At 49.1% G+C, this 27074-nt stretch overlaps 1 protein-coding gene across 3 annotated transcripts in view; it reads right to left on the bottom strand.

Moving 5' to 3' along the window:
• ACSF2 (acyl-CoA synthetase family member 2) overlaps window positions 1-27074 on the bottom strand; it is a 720413-nt gene that overhangs the window by 483450 nt on the left and 209889 nt on the right. For all 3 annotated transcript variants that reach the window (XM_085617105.1, XM_085617107.1, XM_085617106.1), the window contains exon 2: window positions 23076-23271. In XM_085617105.1, the coding sequence (XP_085473231.1) occupies window positions 23076-23271 (196 nt within the window). The remainder of the gene's footprint in view (window positions 1-23075; window positions 23272-27074) is intronic.

Raw genomic sequence — 27074 nt, 5'->3', positions numbered from 1 at the left:
GCGCTTGCCAGGGGATTGCTGAGGGGTCCCGGCGCAGGCCATGACTAAGCTAGACCGGGGCCTGCGGCCTGCCTAGAGTAAGTGGGGCCTGCAGCGAAGCGTCAAGCCCGCCAAGCAGCCGCTGTACGGCGCAACACCCTGCACTGCCTTAGTGGTCCCCCGGGAGTAAAAGGATAGAGGGGCACTAGGCGCGGGGCACAGAACTCGCTGCGCCTGCACATTTCAGCCTCTACACGTCACGTGGACTGGCGCGAACACCTAAGCCCTGAGACCCGCATTGTGCATGCGGCCATTACAGCCCGCGCTGTAAAATCAGATGCGCCGTACAGGAGAGGCTACCTGCGACGTACGCCATAACGTGACTGGACCTGCTGGGAATCCAAAGACCGGTGGATCTGCACTCGCGCCCAGTAATTATCAGTAGACGATAGGTGAATTATACTCTGCTGGGGGGCCTCACAGCTCCTGCATTAATCCCCGGAAGCCTCCCCATTGTGGGGGTGGAGTGACCTGTATCAACTGCCCCTGCGACATGTGGCGCACATGGGCCATCTGGTAAGCAGATAATACAGCTCCAGAACTTGCGCAGGCATCAACAGATGAGGGGCACCGAGCCCTTTCTTTAAGCATACTACCTGTCCCACTATATGGCCACCCAGGTGAAATATTCCACACACCTCAACCACTGCCTGGAGGAAGCACAGGCACATTCCTAGGACCCTATCTGGCCCAGGTCCTGGAGACGATTGCTGTACACCAGGCTGACGGTCATATCGGAACCATAGACCCGCAGCCGAAGGCACTGAAGTGCTGCTCCGGCTTCTGCACCGCGCAGCCGGGCAGAGATGCCGCCCGCGACAATTGGTTCCTGAACTTTTCATAAATATCCCACACCGCCCGGGGCGAGCGGATGAAAGACCAGCTCTACGTGGACGAAGGTTAACCCCACACCTACCGTGCAGGGCGTGACAATGGGGAAACCAGATGGCAAGCAACCCAAACTGAACTTTGACACCCACAGGACACCTAGAGGACAACCGCCTGACCATGATCAAGTCTGGTCACGAGACAAACGGCACAGATGAGGTAGACATGAAGACGCGGCTCCACACGATGAAAGCGAGTTTCGCCTCCATAGAGGGAAAGATGGATTCCACGTGCGCCAGAATGGACTAGATTACCCAGAGGATTCGAAAAACAAGACAGGAGAATCAAAGAGGCTGAAGCACGGATCTCTACCCTAGAAGACATTGATAAGCTGCTGAAGGTGATCGCAGCTAAAAATAAGGATATTGAAGCCCGTTCACGGCGGAACAACATACGCATAACTGGCGTCCCTGAGGTCACTAACACCGGGAGGCGTGAAGAATATGTGGAACGGATGCTCACTACGTGCTTTGGGCAGGAGGCATTCTCCAGGATGCTCATTGTGCAAAGAGCGCACCACACATTGGTGCCAAATCCCCCGCCGGGTGCACTGCCTCGGCCCATAGTCACGAGACTGCCACACTATCGCGACAGCGATACGGCGCTGCGTTAAGCAAGAGAACTGAAAGATATGGTCTTTGAAAATAATGCCATTTCACTCTACCCTGATTTTACTTTAAACGTTCAGGAAGCGCGTAAGAAATTTGCTCCCATCAAGAAGAAACTCCAGCAGGAAGGTGTGGAATACGCAATGCTTTATCCAGCATGACTACGGATCACCTAATCTAAACTAAGTCTTCACTTAATAAGAGATACCTATTTGGCTGAGGAAGACATCGACGCAAGCATAGGTTTGAGTTGTACACTCATGGTGGAGGGATCAGCACTGGGAATTCCTACATCGCTCTTATAGCGTGGAACAACCTGCCGCTACAATAAGAGCCTCCTCCTCACATCTTGTATTCCACAAGAAGCTGAAGACCTCTCTTTCTTGAGTAGTCCGACTAGGCCCTAGGTTTGGCTAGACTCACACCTTTTCAGCACCAGAATACCCTCCCGGGTGTAGTGCGCAAGCTCTACAAATCTACATTACATAACATAACAATTCCCTTCGGCCTGAAGAAACCCAGTGAGTTAATAAAGATTTAGCCATTGCGCACCATTTCATGCCACACATGAGTTTAACTCAGTGTGCCCTTCCATCTATTAGCAAGAATACTGGTTGTTTTCACCCCAGAGAAGAGGGAACTGTGCCTCCTCAAGCATGACTCCAGCTGCTACTGAAAGTCTCCGGAAGTTCACCATTTTCACCTGTTACTCTGGTGATCTGTCACATTGTAACCTCTTGTACTGGGGCTATTATTGCACAAGAGCACACATTTCTCCCAAGTACTACCTATACTTGTCTACAGTTACTCCAGCAGTGATGCAACCAGACTGAATGCATTTGCCGAGGCCGCCACAATCATTAAAACATTTGGTAAATATTTACATAGTTCCATGACCACGTTTTTAGAAAATATTGTTTGATATAGAGTTTAATATATGTTTCGTGTTCTCTTCTGTAGGACTAACATTTCCACGCAGCAAGTAAGGCAGACATGCTTTCATCATATCTATTGGTTCAAACCGGTGGAGAGGAGGTGCAAGCTAGGAAAGGTGCTGGTCTTATAGGAAATAAGCAGACAGTACACATAACACATGACGTACAATCCGCAGGCATCTGATAGGGATACAAAATATAAGGAGTTTCTCGACAGAGACTTTGGAAATTGTGACATTTTAAAAGGTTAGTTAAATTGTATTTTACTACACGGTCTTGTACATAGATTTAAAAAAAAAAAGAGCTAGGCAAACACATACTGGAATATGAAAATGTGTTCGAGACTTTGGTTTTTAATAGCACCAGAATAAAAAACATTCTACCCATCATGCAAATATAGTGATGTGCAGCAGTGTGGCTCCGTGCTGCTACATTCAAGGGGTTGGAAATAGTTCTTGTGTTTAACACGCGCGTAAAAACAACAACATTTCCTTAGTCTAAATGGTCTGATTTCTAGATAAAACAACATTCAAAAAGATAAGATGCACACGGGGGAATGCGTTAATATTAGGTACAGACTCATTTCGAGAGGAAGATGGGAAGAAAGCACGTTGTGTGTCTACCCATCTTTCTTACATTTAAGTGCGTGAAAATATAGGAAAACAAAAACACAAGTCAATCTACCCTTGGTGTGGGCCACTGTATCGGTGAAGCGACAACACCGACATCTTGAAGGTTCCTTTGACATCAGACCATCGCAGTATTGCCGCTGACCGCGGCCCCCGCAGGGGGCCAATCGGCGGTCGGCGCCTTAGTGCCCCCGGGGCACCGGTCACCCCTCCACACCCCCTCCCACGGGGGGGGGGCGGGGACGCAGACCGGAGCCCCCCGCCTCGGGCTGGCCGGAATTAACGCGCAATGCGTGTCACTTCCTGGCCCTGGTGTGAGGGGGAGGCTATTTAGCCTTCCCCAACCCTCCTGGCGACCTCTTTGTCACCCACCTCGCCACATCAACGGTCGTAGGCGCGTCTCGTCGCTGTGTCCCCGGATCCACGCCGCATCGGTCGTCTCTCGTCGCTGGTTAAAGGATCAACGGTGAGTCTTGCTGCACCCACTTCGCCCCGGCCCTGTCCCTGGGCAGTACCAGGTCGACGGGGCCCTGTGGCGCGGTCGGCCACGGGCGGAGGGGGCGCAAGATGGGGGCATGGGTGGCGGGATAGGCGGTTGCTGCGGTCCGTCGGCGGCGCCGGCAAAGCGCGGTTATCATCAGTGTAGTTAGGAACTTAGCCCGACTACTGGGGGCCCCTTGTGGTGCGGGGGAAAAGGCGCAAAAGGGTTGCGTAAGTTAAAAGCCCCCAAGTCACTTAATCCCCCGTACCTGAATACGTAATGTAAATACGATGCTATGTACAGCGCTCCAGGACCTGCGTGTCGAGATCCCGTGGGCGATGTGGTCCGTTGGCTGCACCGCCGACTCGGTACAGGAAACCAGGGTTCGAGCCTCGTGGTCGCGTCCATACCCGGTGATTCTGGGCAAAAGAACTTAATCACCCCGTGCCTGTTATGTAATGTAAATGCGGTGCTATGTATAGCGCTCCAGGTCCCGCGGGTCGAGATCTCCGTGGGCAATGTGGTCCGCCGGCCGCACTGCCGACTCAGTGCAGGTAACCTGGGTTCGAGCCCCGTGGCCGCGTCCACGCCCGGTGATTCGGGGCTATTCACTTAATCTCCCCGGGCCTGAGTATGTAATGCAAGTACGATGCTAGGTACAGTGCTCCAGGACCTGCGGGTCGAGTTCACGCTGTATAAAGGATTATAAAATGAACTGCGTCCCCCCTGTGCTTTGGGTCGGGTCCGGGCGGGGCCTAGAGGAGGTGTGCCGTCTGCTGCGCTGCTGCCAGGGGCGCGGTGATGCAGGCTGCGAGCCTGGGGGGGTGCTCATCATCCAGTGTTCCTGGGCGAGTCATTAATTTAAACCCCCCTTGGCGCCGAGTTGGGACCGGGTAGGGCTGGGAGGATGTGGTCCGCGGCTGCGCTGCCGCCGAAGTGCGGGAATGCGTGTGCGAGCCTCGTGGTCGGGTCACCAACAGCTCGGTGAGCATTTAATTCGGCCCCCTCAGGGATAGTCAGGGCAACATGTGCTCAAAGATCCGGCAGGCTGTATAACTGTGTTGCCGGTTATCTGGTCCAGGGCCGGTGCCCAGGGCCAGGGACATTTGAACGGTTAATACAGTGCTCAGTGCCCTGTGTACGGTGAATACAATGCTCATGTAAGGCGCCCCAATACCTCGGGTCGATTTCGTATTCGATCGTTCATTACGGTATTGAGTTCCCGTTGCCCTGGGTAAGGTGATTACGATGCTCATGTGAGGCACTCCAATACCTCGGGTCGATTTCGTATTCGAACGTTTATTACGGTACTGAGCTCCCAGTGCCTTGTGTAATGTAAATGCGACGCTCACGTAAAGCGCTCTCCCAGTGCCCTGTGTAGGGTGAATATGATGCTCATGTAAGGCACCCCAATACCTCGGATCAATTCGTATTCGAACGTTTATTACGGCACTGAGCTCCCAGTGCCTTGTGTAAGGTAAATGCGATGCTCACGTATAGCGCTCCAATACCTCGGGTCATTTCGCGCCATATAGTAGGCAACAGGTTGGTTGGCTGCCTAAAATGGCGAATGCGCAATGCATAGATTGTATGGTCACAAGAATTGGCGCCAATTCCTTCAAGTCGTGTTGGCGCGATATAATTATGCTGGCGGTGTTTGCTGGTTGCCTATAAGGCAATTACATGATTCATGTGTATGCATCGTTTTGATACTTGATTCATGTGTATGCATTGTCACGAGAGGCGCATTAGGTCCCCAGGACATTACGATACCCCCCCTTCACCTCAAGTCAATTTGGCACGGCGCTCTTATACGGCGCTACAATACGTTGGCATGCTTGATTGGGTGGGGGAAGCGCCCCGATACGGTTGCGCTGTGTAAAGGGGGCAAATGTTTGTGTGCGCTGCATTCCGCTGCGTTGCGAATGGGTCATTCCCATAAGGGCGCAGTGGTGGAGGATGGTAAGGTTAAAAGGGTAAATAAGCACATGCGGCTGCGGATTCTTAACGTTTCTGTATATGGCCGCGCGCATTTGCACCCGTCTCTTGCCCCCTCCCGCCCCCCCCGCCCTCCTTTCTGATTGTGCGCTCGTGGTCTTGGTTGCCTCTTTACTAACGATGGTTTGTTTTACAGTTCCGCTCTGGTCTGATTGCGATCGGACGCAGCTCATTGACGGGACAGCGAACGCCAGCGGACGCTCTTCGCAATCATCATCATTTTCGGGAGTAAGTACGGGCAGGTGGGGGAGGGGTGGGGCCAGGAATAGCATCCTTATTCCAAGGAGCATGGCGATGACCACCTAAGGGGACTAGCATAAGGTTAATTGATCTCTTCTCCCCTTACAGACGTATAGAGCGCCGCCGCAATTAGGAGAACAGCCAAGGATCCTCCCCCTCGCTGTTCACGACAGGGCCCCAAGTCGAGGAGCCCCAGGCAGGCACATTGGAGGACGCCCGGATTGCCGCTTTCCTAGATTTGGCAAAGACCAGGGGTTTGGCCTGGGCAACGGAACTATTGAAAGCCAAAAACCCCTCTGATTCTGGTATAGCCAGTGATGTTCCGCCCGTTGACAGGGACTTGGGAGACGACGCGGGCCCCTCGCGGTCAAAGAGGATTCGCCGCCCCACAATTAAGGACTTTCCGGCCGAACAACCGCCGGCACGGATCAGAGCCGCTGCCCCCCCCCCAGGGCCGCATTGGTCCCGCAGGCGTACCTCCCCTTGTGCACAGGGCCGCTCCTTACCCCCCCCCCCCCCCCGGCAAATCCCAGGTGACATTTGCGACATCGGACGACCTGGGTAAGCTCTCAGACACCTTAAAAAACTTTATGGAGGAGGTCAGATCAGGCTTGATGCTAGTCAGGTCACCCACAGGGGGGATCGAGCCGCCCGCCTCAGCCCCACCGAGAGTGACCCCGGTGTTGTAAATTAAAACAGCAATGTGATTAAGCATTTACTGAAGACATTAATGCTTTCCCTTTAGATCATGTTTTCTCCGTTATGTTGACCGAAGTTCGGAATCCATTTTGTATTATCATGTGCCACGTGTTCACCACGAGGAGAGTCCGACCTTTGTGTTAGTTGCTCTTGTAATCTGCCTAGTAACAGTTTATAAATAGCTCTCTCTTGTCCATCTGGCGCATGTCCAGACTTGACCACATCTGTTATAATTAGCCTTGCTTGACCATGTGTTTCGCGGGCTCAAGGAGTGTGTTGGCTCCGCCCATGTATTGATTCAGTATCGAGAATGACCATAAATGGTAATGTTCTTCGGCCTCATGTTGTATCCACCCACTTATGAGCCCCTCTGTTGTGTATAAAAGGGGACTGTGTACGCAAGTTCTGTGTGCTACTCCATGCAATACTGAAGGGTGTTGTGTGGATTGTAGGACCACCCTTAAGGGTTAATAAATGCTGTTTTTGTACTTTGCAGTTTCCGTGCCAACTTCCTTATAGATTCCGTTACAGGAGAGCGAACCCTTGTGCCTTGCGGGCCTAGCTGGGGCCTGTATTCATCAATTGGCGCCCGTCACGTGGGGCTCATCGGCGACTCGGATGCTCGAAGGACTGGTCGCGACGAAGGTGAGGAGTTTGGCCGGGGACGTGATCACTGCCAGCGGCGTCTTAGCCCTGGCATCCCGAGGTTTTTCTTCCTTCCCTTCCGAGCTGACCGTCTGGGTGGCGCCGGTCATCGACTGAGACCTCTTCTGTCGGTCCTGCCGTGAGAGCCGTTTGGGCGATTGTGGAGCTTGGCAGTTGGAATCTGGACTCTTGATTGGTAAGAACCGTTGTACGGTACTTGCTCCGAGTTTTTGAAGCCTGGGTTGGCTATTTGAGTTTGATTGATGATGACTAGTCATATTTTGTATTTGTCTTTGTGAAAATATATGCGTTGCAACACATATAGGCAGGTAATGTGGAGAGATTTCTCCAGAGCTGTGTAACTTTGAACGGCGCAACGATTAAGTGCCATTTTTTATAATATTGCATATTTTGCATTATTTCTGAGCATGCCTGCTTTCAGCGCACTCCGTAAGTGGTGCTGCTGTTTTGGAAACCGGTTGAACCTCGAGGAATCTGCTCCAGCTCCCCCAGAGGGGACGCCTAATAGGGATATGTATGTGAAGCATGGTCTTTCTTCCATAATGTACAGCACAGTATGGAGGAAATACACGAAGAAGGATCCTGAGTTGCGATGGCCTTTGTATGGATCGTTTGATATACGTAAGATTGAGTATGTGGAACAGTGTATGTGTAAGCGACGTGCTCGTCAGGATATGTTTGAGTGTGTGCGATTATGGGTGAAGGAAGTGCGTGAGCGAGAGAAGCGTGAGAAAGCGCTGTATGATAAAGACCAACGGAAGAATGATCATGTGCGAGCACAGGAAGCGAAGCGTCGGGAGGACAAAGAGCAGGCGGACAGACAAGAGAAAGAGCGTAGGCTCCAAGTTTCGGGTCAATATGTTGTTCGCCAGCCACTTTATCCTGTCCTTAATAATCCTGATGATGATTTTTATTTGCTAGATCGCTCTCCGCCCCCTTATGTTGGCGCATCTGCTCCGCGGCCGCAAGATTCTGGCCCGGCTTCGGGTAAGGTAGACACACGGTCCATGTTATCGGCCGAGCATATGGCTGAGCTTCGGAAACTTTCCCTCCGTGCACTTAAGGGCAAGATGTCTAAGGAGGAGTTGTTCCATACTTGGGGGTCGTGGCAAGATAGAGAGAGGGTGTATTTTCTGTCTCATTTCGCGGATGAAGTAATTACTGCTTTCCGAAAATATTCTAGTGTCCTTGAGCCTGACGAAGTGTCTTCGGATGCCGGAGCATTACGTAATGGTGTTTTTTCTCCCCCTAAGGCTCCTGAGGCGGCTCGGCGGTTGTTCGCTTTGCGGGACGAGGTGCTGGCCCTTAGAGAGAAAGCACGCCAACAAACGGAGGAGGAGAAGCAGTCGGATTCGTTTGCAGCAGGGGGCCACTCATCCACCTCCCAGTCAGATAAGGATGACGTAGTGCATGCTAAACCAATGCGAGAGGCGGCGCCTTTGTATGTTCCTCCCAAAGGAGCGGGGACTAGCTCGGACATTAACTCCGCCGATGCTAGGGGATATTTTGTGTATAATTGGGTTTATACTCCATGGCATAGGGCCGATGTTATGGCGTTAAAGAATGCATTGCCTGACCCCCGCAAGAATCCAGCGGCCTTCTATGAAGAAGTCGAGGGGGCCTTGAATTCTTGCATTATGACCTTAGCGGATATAGACCTGTTCTTTGGTCTTATTCTACCACCGGACACGTGGCGGTCTGTCCGAAAGGTAGATGATGTGGTTGCCTTCAAGGCCCGGTGGTCTGAGCTTGAGGATGAAGACAGGGAGAGGAAGCCCGCACAGAAACCACCCCAGAATATTTTAGATCTCCCTGCTGCTATTGTGGCTAAGTTGAAAACAATTATTCCCCCTAAAAAGATTGACTGGAATATGTTAGCTGCATGTAAACAGAAAGTTGACGAGTCAGTTGCAGATTTCTTCACGCGCTTTGAGGAAACGTTTCATGATTTTAGTGGCCAGTCGCTTACTGACGACACGGGCCGCCACCTTTTCGCGGACAAATATGTGGCTAATCTGCTACCGGCAGTTGCGGCCCGTTTGAAAGCGAGCGAGAGTTCCTGGTCCTCCGCGACGCCGACGGCCCTTCTGACTATCGCTCAGTATTATGAGCGTCAGGAGCACGAGGCGAAGGGCCAGGAGGAAAAGAAATCGAAAGATCTTAAGACTAAGGTAATGTTGGCACAAGTATATGGCCCGCCCCGACGGGGTAATAATAGAGGAAGGGGAGGATCTTATGGTCCCCCTTCGGGCCGATCTGATTTGAATAGGAACCAGTGTGCGTATTGTAAGCAATTGGGCCATTGGGCCAGGGATTGCCCAGTGTTGCGTGCTTCGCGTCAGGGGCATACTCCGGGTGGCCCGAGAGGTAGAGGGGGTTCCTCGAACTTTAGAGGGAATTCTAACGATCATGTTCGTTTCGATACCGCTGGGCAGCACCGAGATAGCTCAAATGTTTTCGATCGCCAGCATCAGTATCACGTATCGGAGATTGATCGATCAGGATATCATGATTCTCAGCATGCATAGGAATGCGTTGGATGGGGGTCTGAATCAGTTGAGGTGCCGGTCGATCAGACGGGTCCTTATGTATCGGCTGAGGTTTTAGGTTCTACTGATCAGTTCCTAGTAGATACAGGAGCGACACGTAGTGCATTGTCTAGGTACTTGGTTCCGGGGGCTCCCCCATCCGGCTCAGTGGTTACATCGGTAGGGTTTGACGGTACACTCTCCCGAAGCCCTCTTTCACAGCCCCTTACATTTAAGGTTGATTCTTTTTCTGCGCCCTGTCCGTTTCTGCTTGCTCCGTATACACCGGATAACATTATGGGCCTTGATATGTTAAAGCACTTTAGGGCTACGATCCGCTGCTCCCCTGAGGGTGTGAGGGTGATCTTAAATGACAACTACCCCCGGTCAGGGCGGATGTGTACGATATCAGAGGATGCGTTGTTGGCCACCCTCCCTCGAGCTTTATGGGCGACTTCGGACACAGATGTGGGACAAATGGTGATTCCTCCGGTCCACATTAGTGTCCAGGAGGGGGCGGTGTTACCGCGCCTCCCGCAGTATCGCATTTCCCAGGAGGGCGAGGAGGCTCTCATACAGATTGTGCAAGATTTGATCACAGTGGGAGTAGTGGAAGAAGTTCCCTATAATATCTGTAACAGTCCGATTCTCCCTATTCTGAAAAAGGACACGGATGCAAAGGTCTATCGGTTCATAATTGATTTGAGGGAGGTAAACAAGATCGTGATACCTCAGTACCCGGTGGTTTCCGATATCACAACGTTGCTTACCTTGGTCCCGCCTACGGCGACCATGTTCTCAGTGATTGATTTGAAAAATGCCTTCTTTTCTATTCCCATTCACCCCGATAGCCGATTTCTTTTTGGGTTCACATTAAACAATAGATCTTATCGTTTTTGTAGAATTCCCCAGGGCTACACAGAAAGCCCTAGTATTTACAGTCAGGCTTTGAAACGACAGTTGGATTCCTTTGTTTTACTCGAGGGGGTCGCCCTCATTCAATATGTCGATGACATCTTGTTGGCGGCTGACACCCTGGAATTGTGTGAGACAAGCACGCTATCCTTACTTTCCTTTTTAGCATCCCACAATCATAAGGTATCTCGGAAGAAATTGCAATTCTGTAGACCAAAGGTGACTTATTTGGGTCACCTTTTGTCTAAGGAGGGACGTGCACTCACACCGGATCGTATCCAAGTAATTTTGGATACACCGAGACCATCCACACAGAAGGATGTCCGTGCATTTTTGGGCCTCGTTTCTTTTTGTAGACAGTGGATATTGGGGTTTTCACACATAGCTAAGCCATTGTTAGCCCTTTTGACAAAGGATACGCCTATCCCAATCCCTTGGTCAGATGAGTGTGATGCTGCTTTTCAGCAACTGCGACAGGCCCTTTGTTCAGCACCAGTGTTAGGGACCCCTGATTATGCAAAACCCTTTTCGTTGTATGTGCATGAGAAAGATGGATGTGCATTGTCAGTTTTAGTGCAGATGCACGGCGACAAGCAGCGCCCTTGTGCATATTTTTCGGCTGTACTTGATCCTGTCGCCCGAGCATTACCAGGGTGTTTTCGCTCGGTTGCGGCGACAGCTGTGTCAATACGCCAAAGCGAGGGAATTGTGTTATCTCATAAGCTGTTGGTATTAGTCCCCCATGCTGTTGATGCCCTGCTTAATCAAACAAAGACGCAGCATTTGACCAGTGCCCGTTTGACGGGATATGAGTTGACGCTTTTGGCTCCTCATATTACGTTGAAAAGGTGCGTAACACTAAACCCGGCAACATTGTTGCCATACCCCGAAACTCAGCCTGAGGCGCGGAAAGCGCATGATTGTATTCTTGTGACTGAGGAACAAACAAAGGGTCGTATTGATCTCCAGGATACGCCCTTTCCAGATGTAGATGGAGAACTGTGGGTGGATGGATCCTGTCTGAAGCTACCAGATGGTACGACTTCAGCAGCGTATGCAATTACCACGTTGCAAACGATAGTGGAGACAGCACGCATACCACAGAAGTCAGCTCAAGCAGCGGAACTGATAGCATTAACACGAGCATGTGAGCTCAGTACAGGATTGTGTGTGAATGTTTACACAGATAGCCGCTATGCCTTCGGAGTAGCGCACGACTTCGGCCTACTCTGGAAGGAGAGAGGGTTTCTAACGTCACATGGGGTGCAGATAATGCATGGAGAGTTAGTTCACAATCTTTTAACCGCATTGACATACCCAAAGAAAATTGCCATTGTTAAGTGTAGCGCCCATAGGAAAGTAGTTGATAAAGTTGGAGAAGGGAATGCGTTAGCAGACCGAGTAGCGCGGGAGACTGCGATGCAGCCCGGTGCTACTGCCATGTATGTAGTAAAGTCACAGGTGGAAAGATGGCGTGATGCGAAGGAGGAAGTGCGCGAAATGCAACGGACCGCTTCCGATAAAGAGCGGGAGCAATGGGCTAGCGAGGGAGAGTTGGATGATGAGGGTTGTTGGAGAAATAAGCAGATGGATAGATGGAAGTTACCCACGGCTTTCGTACAACCTATGGTTCAGATGGCACATGGGCTAGCACATGTTGGAGCTTCCGCAATTGTGAAATTGCTTACCCAAGTCTGGGAGCATCCAGAGATTGCTAGCACGGCAAAGAGGGTGGTGCAGACCTGTATGATCTGTCTGAAGTATAACCCAGGAAAGGGTACTCGAACTCCAGCAGGAGGATTTGCGACGCCCACTGCACCCTTTGAGGTTCTGCAGATGGACTATATCCAGCTTGAGCGCTGTAACAATTTGAAGTATGTTCTAGTAGTGGTTTGCGCCTTCAGTAAATGGGTTGAGGCGTACCCTACGAAAGACAATACTGCAATGACCACGGCGAAGCTACTGCTAAAAGAGTTTTTCCCTCGATACGGCGTCTGTAGACTTCTGTGGAGTGATAATGGGCCTCACTTTGTAGCGGATGTTATAAAGTACGTCTTGAAGGGCCTGGGCATCACTCAGAAGTTCCACGCCGTGTTCCACCCTCAGTCTGCAGGACTAGTCGAGAAGTATAATGGTACACTGAAGCTTAAGATAGCCAAAATCCAAGCTTCAACGTCTTTGACTTGGCCAGACGCCCTGCCACTGGCGTTATTGTCAATTAGATCAGTGCCACACTCTCGAACCGGCCTTACGCCGTATGAAATAGTATTTGGACGCCCAATGAACATTTGGGGTCCACCAAGGCCTAAGGCTGTGTATGATGTACCTTGTGTAATGATGAGCGATTATCTGGCACAGTTAACGGATAACTTGGTTTCTATTCATCAACAGGTCCGAGAGGCGCTCCCTGATCGGTCTACCGGTGAAGGACATGGTCTCCGGCCTGGTGACCATGTCATGGTGAAAGTCTTCGACAGAACGAACAGTTTGGAGCCGAGATGGGTGGGCCCTGAGCAAGTCCTCCTTGCAACGAGGACGGCTGTGCGAGTCTCGAACAGGAAGAATTGGATCCATTCCTTGCACTGTCGAAAGGTACCGCCCGGATTGGTGGAGTCTGCCGTGCTGACCGATCAACGAGAAATCCTGGCAGCAGAGACAGGCCGTGCTGCGGAGCCGGGTGACACTGAGGAGCTCTTTCCGGACCACGCGACTTCTGGAGGAAGGCGATATCATCTTCGACCGAGGAAGTGAGGTTTCCAGTACCGGGACATACTGTCAGAACGGCCCATGGGTTAGTGAAACGGAGAGCCGATGAGGCAAGGGGGGGGGATCAGCCCTGCATTAGTGTAGTGACACCCGTCTTGGCCCGCTGGTGAAGAAATCAACCGCTGCCCAAGGGGAAGAGTTCTGACAGACTTTTTAGTTTCAGGAAGATATCAGGGTATTGTTTCCTTTGACATGGAGAAGAAGAAAATCCTTTGTGCGTTGGGGTTCATGCTAACAGTAGCTATTGTTGGAATAACAACATGGTTTGTAGAGGAGGTAACTCCTGCTCGGAAAACACTTGTGTTGACGACTCCGGTGCCTGCGGAGCACTACTTCTATACATTGCCGTATCAAGAGTTGAAGCATCGACAGTCTTATTTGAATAACACTTTCATTCAGATGCTGCATCATACCCACGTTGCTACGAACGCTACGAACTGTTGGATATGTGGGATGATGCCGGCCCATCAGAAGAAAGGAGGTACGCCATTCATACCACTTCCTTTCTCTCATAATGGCTCTTGTAGAGCATGGTACACCTTACTGTTTGCCACTCGGAAACCGACAGTGGGACGATTGCTTTTCAGACTTAATAAAGAATGTCATCAGGATAAAAATGGATATCCGCAAGCGAATGGGACAATTTGGGAATGGGAAGAGTACCGACCAGACAATGAATCCATTCCCTATATCTTCACGAACACCAGAGACACTGTGGGGAAGGACAAATTCGTGATCCAAGTGGCACAGGCTCAAGCGGACCTGTGTGTCCAGAGTGTGGGTTTTATCCCTGTTGGTGTCAGTGATTGCCTAACTGTCTTGAACATTGATGGATTGAATAACAGTACCTTCCTAGCGTCCCATAATACCTATTTTGTGTGCGGGAATAAAGGTTATTACCGTTTGCCGGCTGGGTGGTCTGGGGTATGTTATGTATCCTTCCTATTACCTCCTGTATTCCTAGCGCCAGCATCTTACCATAAGGATTTGAAATTGTTGAATAATGTGACTGTAAATAGGTATAAACGTACTTTATCGATTGATGATGTGGATCAGACTGATACCAGCTTGCAGCAGTATATTGATTTTAACTTAGGACTGTTTTTCTTTGTTGGAGCCGCTTTGAATAGTAGGAAGATCCGAAGATTAACAAGAGTGGTAGAAGCTGTGACAAATCAGACTGCTGCTGCTCTTGGGAATCTTACGGAAGAGTTACAAATAACTAGGATTGTTGCATTGCAGAATCGTATGGTATTAGATGTAATGCTAGCTGATCGAGGTGGAGCCTGTAAAATTATTGGAAGTAGTTGCTGTGTGTTCATCCCTGATCATACGCCATCCGTTTATAACGCCATTAACAAGCTGCATAAAATAGCAGCTGAAATCCACACAGAAAACGGCACTTGGTCCTTTTCTGGATGGTTTTGGGCATTGGTTACTGCCTGGGGATGGAAGGTCTTAACTGGTCTCTGTATTATTATAGCAATTTTGTTCTTTTTCTGTATGTGTGTTCAATGTGGACCATTGTTCTGTTCCGTATGCATTTCATTCTGCATCCCGGATAAGAAAGCTATTGCCGATGTTGCTCATCAGAAGCGTCTAGCTAAAGAGGTTAAAGGAATGATGATAATTGACATATATGATGATTTTTGGAAACCGGATGTCTTCAGTAAATGCTGAAAGGGTCGTCTGTTGTAAATTAAAACAGCAATGTGATTAAGCATTTACTGAAGACATTAATGCTTTCCCTTTAGATCATGTTTTCTCCGTTATGTTGACCGAAGTTCGGAATCCATTTTGTATTATCATGTGCCACGTGTTCACCACGAGGAGAGTCCGACCTTTGTGTTAGTTGCTCTTGTAATCTGCCTAGTAACAGTTTATAAATAGCTCTCTCTTGTCCATCTGGCGCATGTCCAGACTTGACCACATCTGTTATAATTAGCCTTGCTTGACCATGTGTTTCGCGGGCTCAAGGAGTGTGTTGGCTCCGCCCATGTATTGATTCAGTATCGAGAATGACCATAAATGGTAATGTTCTTCGGCCTCATGTTGTATCCACCCACTTATGAGCCCCTCTGTTGTGTATAAAAGGGGACTGTGTACGCAAGTTCTGTGTGCTACTCCATGCAATACTGAAGGGTGTTGTGTGGATTGTAGGACCACCCTTAAGGGTTAATAAATGCTGTTTTTGTACTTTGCAGTTTCCGTGCCAACTTCCTTATAGATTCCGTTACAGGAGAGCGAACCCTTGTGCCTTGCGGGCCTAGCTGGGGCCTGTATTCATCACCGGGGCCTTTCACACAAGTCTGGGGCGAGAGGGGCAGCCAGCCTTGTCCCACAGGTGTGGAGGGGAGTCTGCTGGCTGCAGACGTGGCACCCTTGAGGGCCAGCCTGCTGCTGCGGTGGCACCCCCCCGCTACTTCCCCGCAACGAATGTAGAGGCAGGTGCCGTGGCAAGCACCCTCAACGTACCAACGGGGGTCCCCCCGGTGGGGCCCCCGCAGACCCTGGCTGTAGTACCCAAGCCGCTGGTTACCACTGCTCCGCTAGTATCTGGCCGCTGCTCCCTAGCTTGGATGGTTCCATTAGTGGCCAAGGAAGGGATTTGGCGTAGGGAATTCATAGACATTTTCACCCTTCTCATGCATGGGGCAGAGGGGTAGATACCAGAAGGATGGGCACCAAGGAGGAGGATAGGAAGGTGCGTTACCATGCATGACCTGAGAAAAACATTGTGACCTGGGGCCAGGCTTTCGCCATCATGGCAGCTGTGATAGTTGAGAAATTTCCGGATGAAGGGCCAGGTCTCTTCCACTACACGAGCGTAATCACAGAGGAGGCTGCCAAGTGCGGGTGCATGGGGTGGTACCATTATGATTGTGACTTCCGGAAGAAGAGGGTTATTTGTCCAGATCTTGAGTGGGATCAGTTGGAAGTCAGGTTATGGGTGAAGCACATGGGCAAGCACACAGTGGAGGCAGCAACAAAATCAGGCGCATCGAGTAGCGAGAAGAGCAAGGAAAACAAACAGGAGGGGAAAGTGCAGAACGGGAAGCCCTTTCGAGCCGGTCGAGGGGGGGGCCGCAAGCCGGGAGTTAGGGCACAGTCCTCCGGCACCTGCAGGCTTTTTAATGCAGGGTCTTGCTCCTGGGGCAAAGCATGCCGGTTCACTCACAAGTGCAGCAAATGCGGGGCCCCCCATGCCGCAACCGCATGCTCCAAGCGTGACAGCCCTGGCCAACCCACCCCGGATACCAGTTCGAGCGAATGATAGGGGCCAGCTTGTCCAGGGCAGGGCTGGGACAGCCAGAGAAGTGATACTCCAGCCACTCATTTAGGATTGGAGCAGCCACAGCGGCCCACCTAGCTGTTTTAGCACCCGCCAAGGTGGAATTGGTGGGGCGGTGGGAGTCGGACTATTACAAACGTATGTTCGCCCCTGAAACGATGTCCAACGACCCCCACACCCACCCCCACACCCGTTTGGGTGTGCCGTGATTGTAGTGGTTTTGTTATTGTGTGGATAAGTTAATGTAGATTAAATAACCATGAGTGTGAACCATGTCTCTTGTTTTACTAATTCACGTTCTGCAGCTGCAGGGAACGGGGAACCTGGTTCACGGACACTTTTACCCCGCTTAGGGGATGCGGCCAGCCAACATTTGGTGCTGCCGTCCCAATAACTGGGGTGTCAGCGGGCCAAACACAAGGGGACAGTGTGTCAATAGAACATTTGGCACGCCCAGGGTGCCACCAAAACTCTACTTCAACGGAGCAGGAATTTGGCACCGCAGGTGAGGCTCTGGGTTGGCGTGGGGGCACCCCCCCTGCTACCCTCCCACCGGGGAGCATGATGGGAGGGACATAATATGACTTAGTCAATCCTCAAGGCCTGAACCATACAGACAGCGCGCACTGCTCAAACCAGACAGATTACCGAAGCTGGTATGCCTAGGGGGTTTCATCACTGAGGGATCTGTAGGGGCATAATTTCCATGAGAAATAAGGGATGGTGGGCAGGGGCAAGAGTCGCCCCTTGCCCATGGTCGCGCGCTGTCAGCCAGGAGCACTCCTGTGCACCAGGTTTAGCATACAGAGGGGACTGTCCAAAGTTACGTAAATCCCTTCTTGCCACAATAGCAGACCCTATCCGACCCAGGATAGCGTCTAGGGCTTGGGGACATAGATGGGGCCATCTCTAGCTCACGGGCAAGCCTTGTGCCTGGGGTTGTAAAGGATCCCACAGGTCAAAGGTTGAGTCCCGCCAGCGCTGTCAAAGTGTCAGAAAGGGGGCAACATTTCAAACTCCCCTTTCGGCAGGGATGTTTCCCTTCCAGCTAGTTGCAGGAAGCCCTAGACAGGAGAGGTTGCAGGTAAGACTATAGCGGGTTGGTGGGGGGCCCTGGCTGCGACGGTGAGCAGCCTCCAGGGCTGTGGCGGAGTTACAGGGCGATCTGGAAGCAGGCCGGTACAAAGGGTACCTCTGCGCGGCACCATAGGGGTGCCTGAGCCAAAACCGAGGAGCCTCAAGGGAGGTCCCGGAAGCAGTGTCGGCGCCCCGCTAGTCCTGCGGGTGGTTGTGGGCCTGAACAACCGGGAACTTGCTATGCGACGCTCCGCCCGAGAGGGGGGGCGTGAGTATAATTACCAACGGCACGTGATCGTAGAAAGAATCACCTGGAGGGCAGCAACGGCGGGCATCGCTCCCGCGCTGCCCGGCTCATCAGGCGGGCAGGCGACCCAGTTGGTTGCCTGCCCTTGGATTGCCCGTAAAATAACCCACCCATTACATATTCTGGAATTATGTAATAAACCTGCACCATTGTTACCCAACACCAACTGTCTTGGGTGTGTCATTTGGGTAACCTATTTGGGGGAGGGGGGACAGCGGGGTGCCCCTGGGGGTACTATAATGCTAAATAGCATTAGTCAGATGTTGGCTGACAATACTGTCAGAGGTGCAGACCAAGCAGGATATGCAAATTTAACTGATATAGGAAATCCGCTATGAAGCTATGTAAAATGAACTGAGGACATTCTGACCTTCTCAAGAAATCATGTACCTATGTAGATAGGACAAAATGCAGATGTCACGTGATCTTTGATTTACAAAGCTACAAACTGCAGGACAACCTGACAGCGGGCCAGTGCTAGGCTCTTTATAATCTGTATTTATGGCATGTTAGGTTAGGGCTGCGATATTAGTCTTCACACTATCGAGCCGGTTAATGTTGCTCCATGGTAATATACATAAACTGCAGGTTAGGCCTGGTGTCTAGAAAGATTACCACGTCATAGCAACCAGAGATAGAGCTGTGTGCTTCTGCATGGGCACACACAGCTTCACAGGAGCGCGATTGCTGTGGGGAGGAGCGGCTGCATTAATTTATTGAACATGCCATTTTATTGTGCCTCTTCCAGAGGGCCTTCAGAGCAAGCTGGGCCAAAATACATACACTGGAGTACTTAAGTGGGATAATAAAATGAGAACCGGGCTTGGTAACGCGCCACTTAATAAGATTAGGAGGGGAAAAGGTTTGCTTTCAGATACACGTGAAAAACAGAAAGAGGGGGGGGGGAGACAGATGTCCAGAGGGAGGCAGTGCCCCTGAAATAGCGCAAAGAGGCAGGACCTACAGAAGCGAAAGGAAGTGTGGTCAGTAAGAGAAGAACAAGCATTGCCAAAGCCAATAGCTAATGGTTTTGCCAGTGTATTTTAGCCATGTTGTAAATCATCGTGGCTGCTGTTTAGCACGGCCAACACTAGTGGTGTGCAGTGGAGTGTGGTAGAGTGGAGTGTCGAAGAGGGGAGTAGAGTGTCGTGGAGTGGAGTAGAGTCGAGGGGTGTGAAGTGGAGTACGCATATATGCTAACATTTTAGTAGAGGAAAGAGGGAGATTTGAAAAAGAGAAAAAAAAAAAAGAATTGCGAGAATGTATTCCCCCCCCACCATTGACTTCTATTGAGGGAGAGGCAATTTCAGGCGGGAGACAGCCAAAATAAAGCCACTTTTGGCTTCTAAAATTGGGCATCTTGAGCCTGAATCGGGTCTATTGGCCTATGTGAGTAAACTGTCACAGAGTGGAGTGGCATAGATTGGCATAGATTAGAGTGGCACAGAGTGGCGTAGAGTGAAGTGGTGTACAGTGGAGTAGTGTGTCAGAGTGGAGATTCATTCTATTTTGGTCACCAAACTAAAGGAATTTCTCTTGTACACGCCTAGTGGTACTGTCAAAAAAACACCAAAGAATAACCCTTGGTACACCAAAGACTGTCCTAAAGCAAAATGTATACTACAGCAATAAGATTTTGTAACAGCTAGGTCTAATTACAAGCATACTTTAAGCACAAGCAAACTGATTTGGGAGGAGGCAGATTTGACAGACCTTATTAAGGCTAAAGCTAGAGAAACATTCTGGCATATCATAGCCAACGGCAGCAGAGAAGGTAACATCTCTAGTGACCATTTAATTTCTTTTTCTATTTGGGTCAATCATTTCAGAGACCTATATTCACATACTGCACCGTGGGCGCATAGTTAACATGGTGACGTATTTACACCAGCGAGTGCCAACAACTAGCTTCCAATTGAGCACTTGTCCTTTTCAATCTCTGACACATAGGTTGCCATAGAATCTTTAAAAAGGGAGAAGGTCTCAGGCCCTGATAAAGTCCCGGAGGATCTTTTTGTTCCAACATCAAAATATGGGCCCCTTATATTAATTTATTAGCAAATGCAATAGTGGCCTGGGCAACAATTCCAGAAAGATCAAGTGCTGCTGAAATTATTCCAATCTACAAAAAGAGGTATCTGTAGTAATTACAGGTCCTTAAGTTTATTGGACAATCTGCAAAAGGTTTTCTGTAGACAGATTCACAATAAAGTTGAAGAATGGTTATTGAGACAGGAGTCTTGTCCCCATTTCAGGCTGGCTTCAGGCCTAATACCCACACAGTTGATCAAGTCTTTGATTTATTTCGAGAGACTCTGAGAAATCCCAAACTAAAAAAAGACCATTTACTTGTAGCGTTTGTTGATCTGATGAGAGCATTCAATCTGGCGTCCAGACATTTATTGTGGACATCCATCAGACCGATGGGGGCTCTGGAGTCCCTATGGACAATTATAATCAAACTACATGCTAACATCAGCAACATAATAACTTTATTTCGATCATCAAGATCATAAAAGCTGCTACATACTTACAGTTACGCACAGGTGTGGTGGAGCAGCCAGGGGGAGCGTCAGAACGTATCCCTATCCGTAGAGGTGTGCAGCAAGGGTGTGTCCTTTCCCCCATCCTTTTTTCATTGTAAATTAACAATGTTGTTGAGACCCAGTTGAATAATACACACAATGCCCCCAAGCTAAATGGATCATCTTTTTTTTTTTTGCAGAGTTTTATATAGCACAAACTTGACCCGAAACGGGTATCAGAGCGCTTTACATAGCACCAGTTACGTTACATGAGGACACACATTCATTTTCTTTTTTTTTGGTAGGCACAGTGAGATTAAGTGATTTGCCCAGAATCACAGGATGTTCAGCGTCATTACCGAGACTCAAACCCAGTTCCCCAGGTCCGAGGTCAAGCGCCCTAGCCGTACCGGCCCTGCTCTTCGTAGACACTACTTTGCTGTTCAAGAACACCTGTAGACCTGTAGAATCTGTTGGCCAAGTGCAAACTTCACTGCGATTGCAAGGGCCTTGAAATTATTTGGCCACTAGTCTGCATAGGTCTTTAAGGACAATGTTAGATTAGTGCCCTCCTGCTTAGAAAGGGTGGACAGATTTGAATACATGGAAATTTAAGTAGACAGAAAATGATCCTGGACTCCACATATTGAGAAGGATAGGGCTACACTCCAGCACAGGGCTGCAGTAGAGTTAAACAAACAACGTGCAACAATTTCAAAATCGGTTTCACCAGCATTAGAGGTTGACAAAGTGAAGGCGCAGGTTGCAGCCCTATATGGTGGAGAAATCAGGGGATTTGAAAATACAAAAGTATTTTCTGTAAGAGAGAACGACTTCGTCAGATCTTTCTTTAGGTTACTACATCGTACCCCTTTGATACCTCTATAGTTTGATATCACGCCACAAAAAATTAAGCACTCGGCTGCCTTAGGACCTTAAATGTTTTAGGTTAGATTTTGGTGTTGTGCGGTATTAGGCCCCTTTCGAAACAGTTTACTTTAAATAATGGATCTTGACTCATCGGCTTCTCTTCCCTGGCTGCAACATGTTAGACAGTGGTTAAGTGCCTTGAGACTTTTAAGATTATGGTCACATCTGGCTTCTATCCCTCTAGCTTCTAAAGGGCTTATCTTAGTGCTTTAAAGATGACTCTCTCTTTCACTGGTAGCCAGTGTAGTTCTTTTAATCTATCTTTTGCAGAGTCCAACCGTGATTTATTCAGAGCTAATTTAGCTGCCAGCACCTGCATTTTATAGAGTCTTTTTAGCAGGTGGTCCGGGATTCCCAGTATGAGGGCATTACAGTATTCAATCCTGCTAAGGATTGTACATTGTACCACCAGCTTTCTTGCTGGTTGTGGAAGCCGGGGACGATTTTCCTCAGGTTTCTCATCAGACCATGGCAGGTAGCCACTGTCTTGTTGTGCTGAGTTTGTTAATGTGATGTACACAGGTAAGGTAACTGAACATGATGATCAGTCTGGGTGAAATGGCCTGGCAGGAAACCAGAATAATATGGGCAAGAGTGAAAACTGAAGTGACGCATCAGCTAAAAGTGAATAACATGTGCATGAATTTAAGAATTTTGGAATAGAAGGGAAGAAGAACAAGCATTGGCATAGCCAAAAGGTCTCGCTTTTGGGACCTTATAAGTGATTAGCCATGCAACAGTTGCATAACTAAATACTTATAAGGTCCCAAAAGCGAGACCTATTGGCTATGCCAAGCGGCCGCAAAAGTGAAAGTAATCGCGGTAAAGCGCGCGCCCGTGCACATGCACTGTAGCTCTAGGCTGGCCTGGTAGCACTTTTTGGAGCCCTCTCAATAAGTCTCGCCAGACCAGCGCATGCGCTGGGTCAGGCGAGACCTAAAAATGGGGTGTTATATACGGAAAAGAGAGGTCAAGAGATGGTATCTTTGGAAGTGGTTGAACCAAAGTGGTTTTGATAGAGATGGACTCCCATTACAAAGAGAGAACTGGCACTGGATACATCTCAGCAAGACAATACAGCAGAGCCAGCTCAGAAGGAGACTTGGGGCAAGCACTGGCTGCTGTCACAGAGAAGGCTGCGACACAAGAACCGGGCACCGCTAATAGAGTGCGATGCCAAGTAGTACTCAAAGACAGCGACAAGTGGCTACGTATAAGTCACTGCTCAAGAGTGAGGAGCAAAAAGTACCAGACATGGCCGACAGAGCGCGCATCATCAAGCACCAGGCATGGCCAACAGAGCGAGCATCATCAAGCAGCAGACATGGCTGACAGAGTGAGGCATCATCAAGCACCAGACACTTCTCACTGAGAAGGACACTTTTCAATCATGTGACTTGACACTACTAAAAGAGAGACGAACAGCAAACACTGAACACTGCATACATGGAGAGAGCTGCAAATGCTGGCTTAAGGAGGATTTACAACAAGCACTGAAAACTGTTCATAGATAGAAGAACAGAGCAAACCAAGGCAGGGTCCACTCACTTACCTCCTGCGTGAACTGAGCAAATGTTTTGCGGATTCCTGTTTTTGGGAATACAACTGCGTCCCGGTCGGGCCAGCGGGCCGCTGTGTCCTGAAGACATTGGCTGACGGTCTTGGGCATGAGCGGCACATCGGAGAGACCATGGACATAACTGGTGGCAGTCACGGGCCTGGTTGGGATTTGTCCTGCAGTCTGCACACTGAGGAATGGAATGAGAGACACGAAGAGATCAATAATGAAAACAGTAATAATAAACCTATTTTTGAATAGACTTAAAATAGCAGTCTCCTCTGCTCCCGGGCAGGTAAATAACGTGCTATGGTTAGCCATGTACTGCTACTAAAAGTGTGTATTCAGAAGAGTTAAAGGATGGTTGGCCCTGCTGGGATATCAACTCTTGACCTACAGGTCACACTAGATGTCAGCAGCAAACCCTTAAGTCAATGAATAGTGAAGGACTGGAGAAAGCTAGCAAGGAGGGGAGGGGCAGAAGTGGGAGGGGCTAGAGAGGAAATGGGGGAAACATAAGAGTGAAAAGTAAGCGGTGGTGAGATTAGAAAGACAGAAGCAAGAGGAGAGGGAGGCAGAGGGAGGGAGAGGGAATCAGGGAGAGGGTTGGCAGAGGATAAGATATAAGGAGATAGAGTGAGAAAGGAGCAAAGATCAAAGCAAGAGAAAGGGAGGTAGATAGAAGGAGAGAAAAGAAAAGGAGAGAGGAAGAGAAGTTAAGAATGGGCCAGAGGGAATGTGACAGAAGAGACGTGGAAAGGGGGTAGTAGAGAGAAAAGACCTTAAGACAGACTAGAGCGAAAAAAGAGTGGGAATTGAAAGGAGAGCAGCACAATAGTGGAAGTGATGTGAAAAGTCAAGGAAGAGGTGGGGCTCAGATAAAATGGGCTACTGGAAAGGATAAAGAATATCAAGGGGAGAGAAAAAGACAGGGCAGTGAGACACGAGGAAAGAGAGCGAATCAGAGGGCAGTACATGACAAACACCGAGAAATGTATAGAAGCGGACTGAGACATAGATGTATTAGAGGACATGGACAGCCACAGATGGAACACACCATGGCCCGGATTAGGAGTCATGCGCAAATGGTTCCCGCATGAATATCATTTTACCGAGTCCCTCCGACACATCCATTTAATTACAAGTGTTTAATAATTACAAGTGTTTCTGAAACGTTATTTAGCGATTGAGGTAAACAACAACAGGTGTTATTTACATCATGCTTTTTTTTTAACACAGGTGGTAAATACTAACAGGTGTTAATTACCGCATGTGTTAATTACCGCATGCAATAATTAAAAAAGAGATTATGAGGTCAAAATGTGAGGCTGAATGTGACGTACACTTAAAATTACCACCTGCCTAAAGTAGGTGGTAAATGTGTGTAGTGATTATATCAACCAGAAATAAAAGTGTTTGCATGGGGTCGAAGGTGTGTAATAAACAATAAATAAAGAAACACAATTTTTTTAAAGTAGAAAGCAGTAAACAACTTTCCCCTGCAAGGGGCACCTACAGTTAAAGGGGCTCTCTGCTGAACATGGCCTTTCAGGTGCTATAATTCACTCATTGTCGAAAGCTGTCCTTGGGCACTTCATTCGAATATGTCAAATCCCTGTGCTACTACAGCAAGCCATACAAGAAGATGCATATAACCAGCCTGAACAGTGCATGGGCAAATGATGGCCACAAGAGGCCAGTGAAGGCCAAACATCCAAAAAATCCGGTTGGATCCACTAATATTAACTTTAAAAGGAATCTTAAAAACTAATAGGTTGGACATGTGCACTATCCAAGACATCCTAACACCATTAGGTGTCATGTTACAGCCTAATGTAGGCATGCACACTGCCATACCACCCTTCCTTAAAATCCTGCTGTGCGATCATTTTTAGCCACCGGCTCCACTCAGCACAACCTGGATCGTTATGTATGGCACAACCAACCTTTTGTAAAATTTTCAAACAATCAATATTACCAATCAACACATTGGTTTTCCAACGGACAGTCAAACAACTAATATCATGAAGGCCAAATGGCATGCTTTAGCCAGATTTCCTAACGCGATAGGTGTCACAGGCGGCTCTGGTGTTTCGTTAGTGGTCTCCCGGAGTCAAGAGCAAGTGTACAGAAATACAGCACACTATGAGATCACGGCTACTTGGGAAGTCCGAGCACACCCTTGAAACTGATTAAGATCTTACATTTATTTTGATGTTACAAATGTGTAAAAAATGCATAGTGGGTATTGTGGTATAGATGTGTTCTCATTATACAGGTGATGCTGGCTATGCCTTGAAGCCACAGCTCATGAATCCGCTGCGTAACTCAGGGATTGCACAGGAGCACACAAACAGAGCACATATTCCCAATAGAAACTCCAGAGAACAGGCGTTTGGACTTCTTAAGGCCAGATCCCGATGTCTGTATCCAAGTGGTGGTGCCTTGGAATACCAGCCTGACAAAGATTGTCAGTTCACTGTAGTCTGTTCTATGCTGCACAACGCTGGGATCACACAACGTGTGCCCATGCCTGAAGACGAGGAGGAGAATGCGGATGACAGCAAGGATGAGGATGATCCACCGGCAGCCAACCAAAGGCGGCAAAGGGACGCGGAGGCCAAAGCCATAAGAAACGCCATCATTACAACTTATTTTTCAAACCTTCAAATATGTCACAATCGCAACCATTTGGAAGGAAAGAGACATACAAAAGATGGGATCTTTTATTGTTTATTGAAATAAAATGTAAAAGCGACTGCCAAATTGTGAACAATAACTGTTTTGTCATTGCTTATTTACATAAAGAAAAACTATTTCGTCTTGCTTTCTTAAACTTATGATGCCAAAGTAGCAGCTCTAGCAGATCTTCTTTATGGGGAAGCCTGCGCGTCCAGGGATGGAGATCATGTAGAAGGAAGTGAAGAAGATGTAGTGCTGTCTCTTGTAGCAAATTGAGCCATTAGGGACATTGTCATTGCCTGATGCTCCAACAATTTAGCAAGGTTATCCAAGGCATCACCGACAGCCCTGTGCCCTGTGCCCCTTTGCATTCTGCCAGCTGACCGTCAGAATGCACACACTCAGCTTACTGAGTGCATGTATATTGAATCTAGACTGACGTTTTTAGGTCTCGGGACCATCCGGTCGGCAGACCGGAAGTCCGGAGATTTAATGTCTTTGAGAAGAGGGGCTTGCACCCGCCCCTCTTCTCTCCTGTTCTCCATTGGCTGGCCTCTTAAATGCTGGCCAGCCACTGGAGAAGAGGTCCAGTCACTCCGTTGAAGCCCCGTCCTTTTCGGATCGGGGGGGCGTGTTTTTTCGTTGCTTTTCGCAGGGCGTGTTTTTCTCTCCTCCAGCCAATGGCAAGAGGAGAGAAAAAGAAACACGCCCCCGAATCCGAAACCGAGGCTGCGTTTCTCCGAGGCAGTTCTTCTCTGCCTCGGAGAAAGGCGGTGGTGTCCCGGCGTTGCTCCCTCACCTTAAATTGATTGACGGGACTTGCAGCCATCTAACTCATTGTACATTACGCCACTTAATCTTGGAGAGAAATGTTCGTAAAAAAACTGCACTGCACACATGGCTTCAAGTTGAGGACGTGCTTTCCGATCAAGCAAGTACGCCACTCCGTCCCTATGCATTTTAAACCCCGTTTTAAGGAATAGACGTGGTTTAGGGATGTTCTGTTTTTTACTACAAACAAATATGGAAAGTTTTCTAAGGCCCCCACGCTCCACCTCCGCGTGCTGCTCAATGGCGAGGTTACCAAGGTTGTCTAGTTTTCATTGCACCTCATTTCCCTTTCTTCCACTCTCGTAGCTCTTTTTCATCTCTTCTTTCTCTATTTGCCACACTTCCCTGGCTTTCTATGACTTCTTTCTCGTTTAGCTGGAGAGACAACTCAGCGAGCTGAACGTTCGCCACTAAACAAAAATAGGGGATCGGCAGATGACGGGTTCGAATCCCGCCTAGGCCAGCTAAGCCTGCCATCTC

The sequence above is a fragment of the Triturus cristatus genome, chromosome 7 (assembly GCF_964204655.1).
Source record: "Triturus cristatus chromosome 7, aTriCri1.1, whole genome shotgun sequence".
Classification (NCBI taxonomy): Eukaryota; Metazoa; Chordata; class Amphibia; order Caudata; family Salamandridae; genus Triturus; species Triturus cristatus.
Note: the sequence above shows the minus strand (reverse complement) of the source record. Positions and strands in the feature narration are given on the sequence as shown.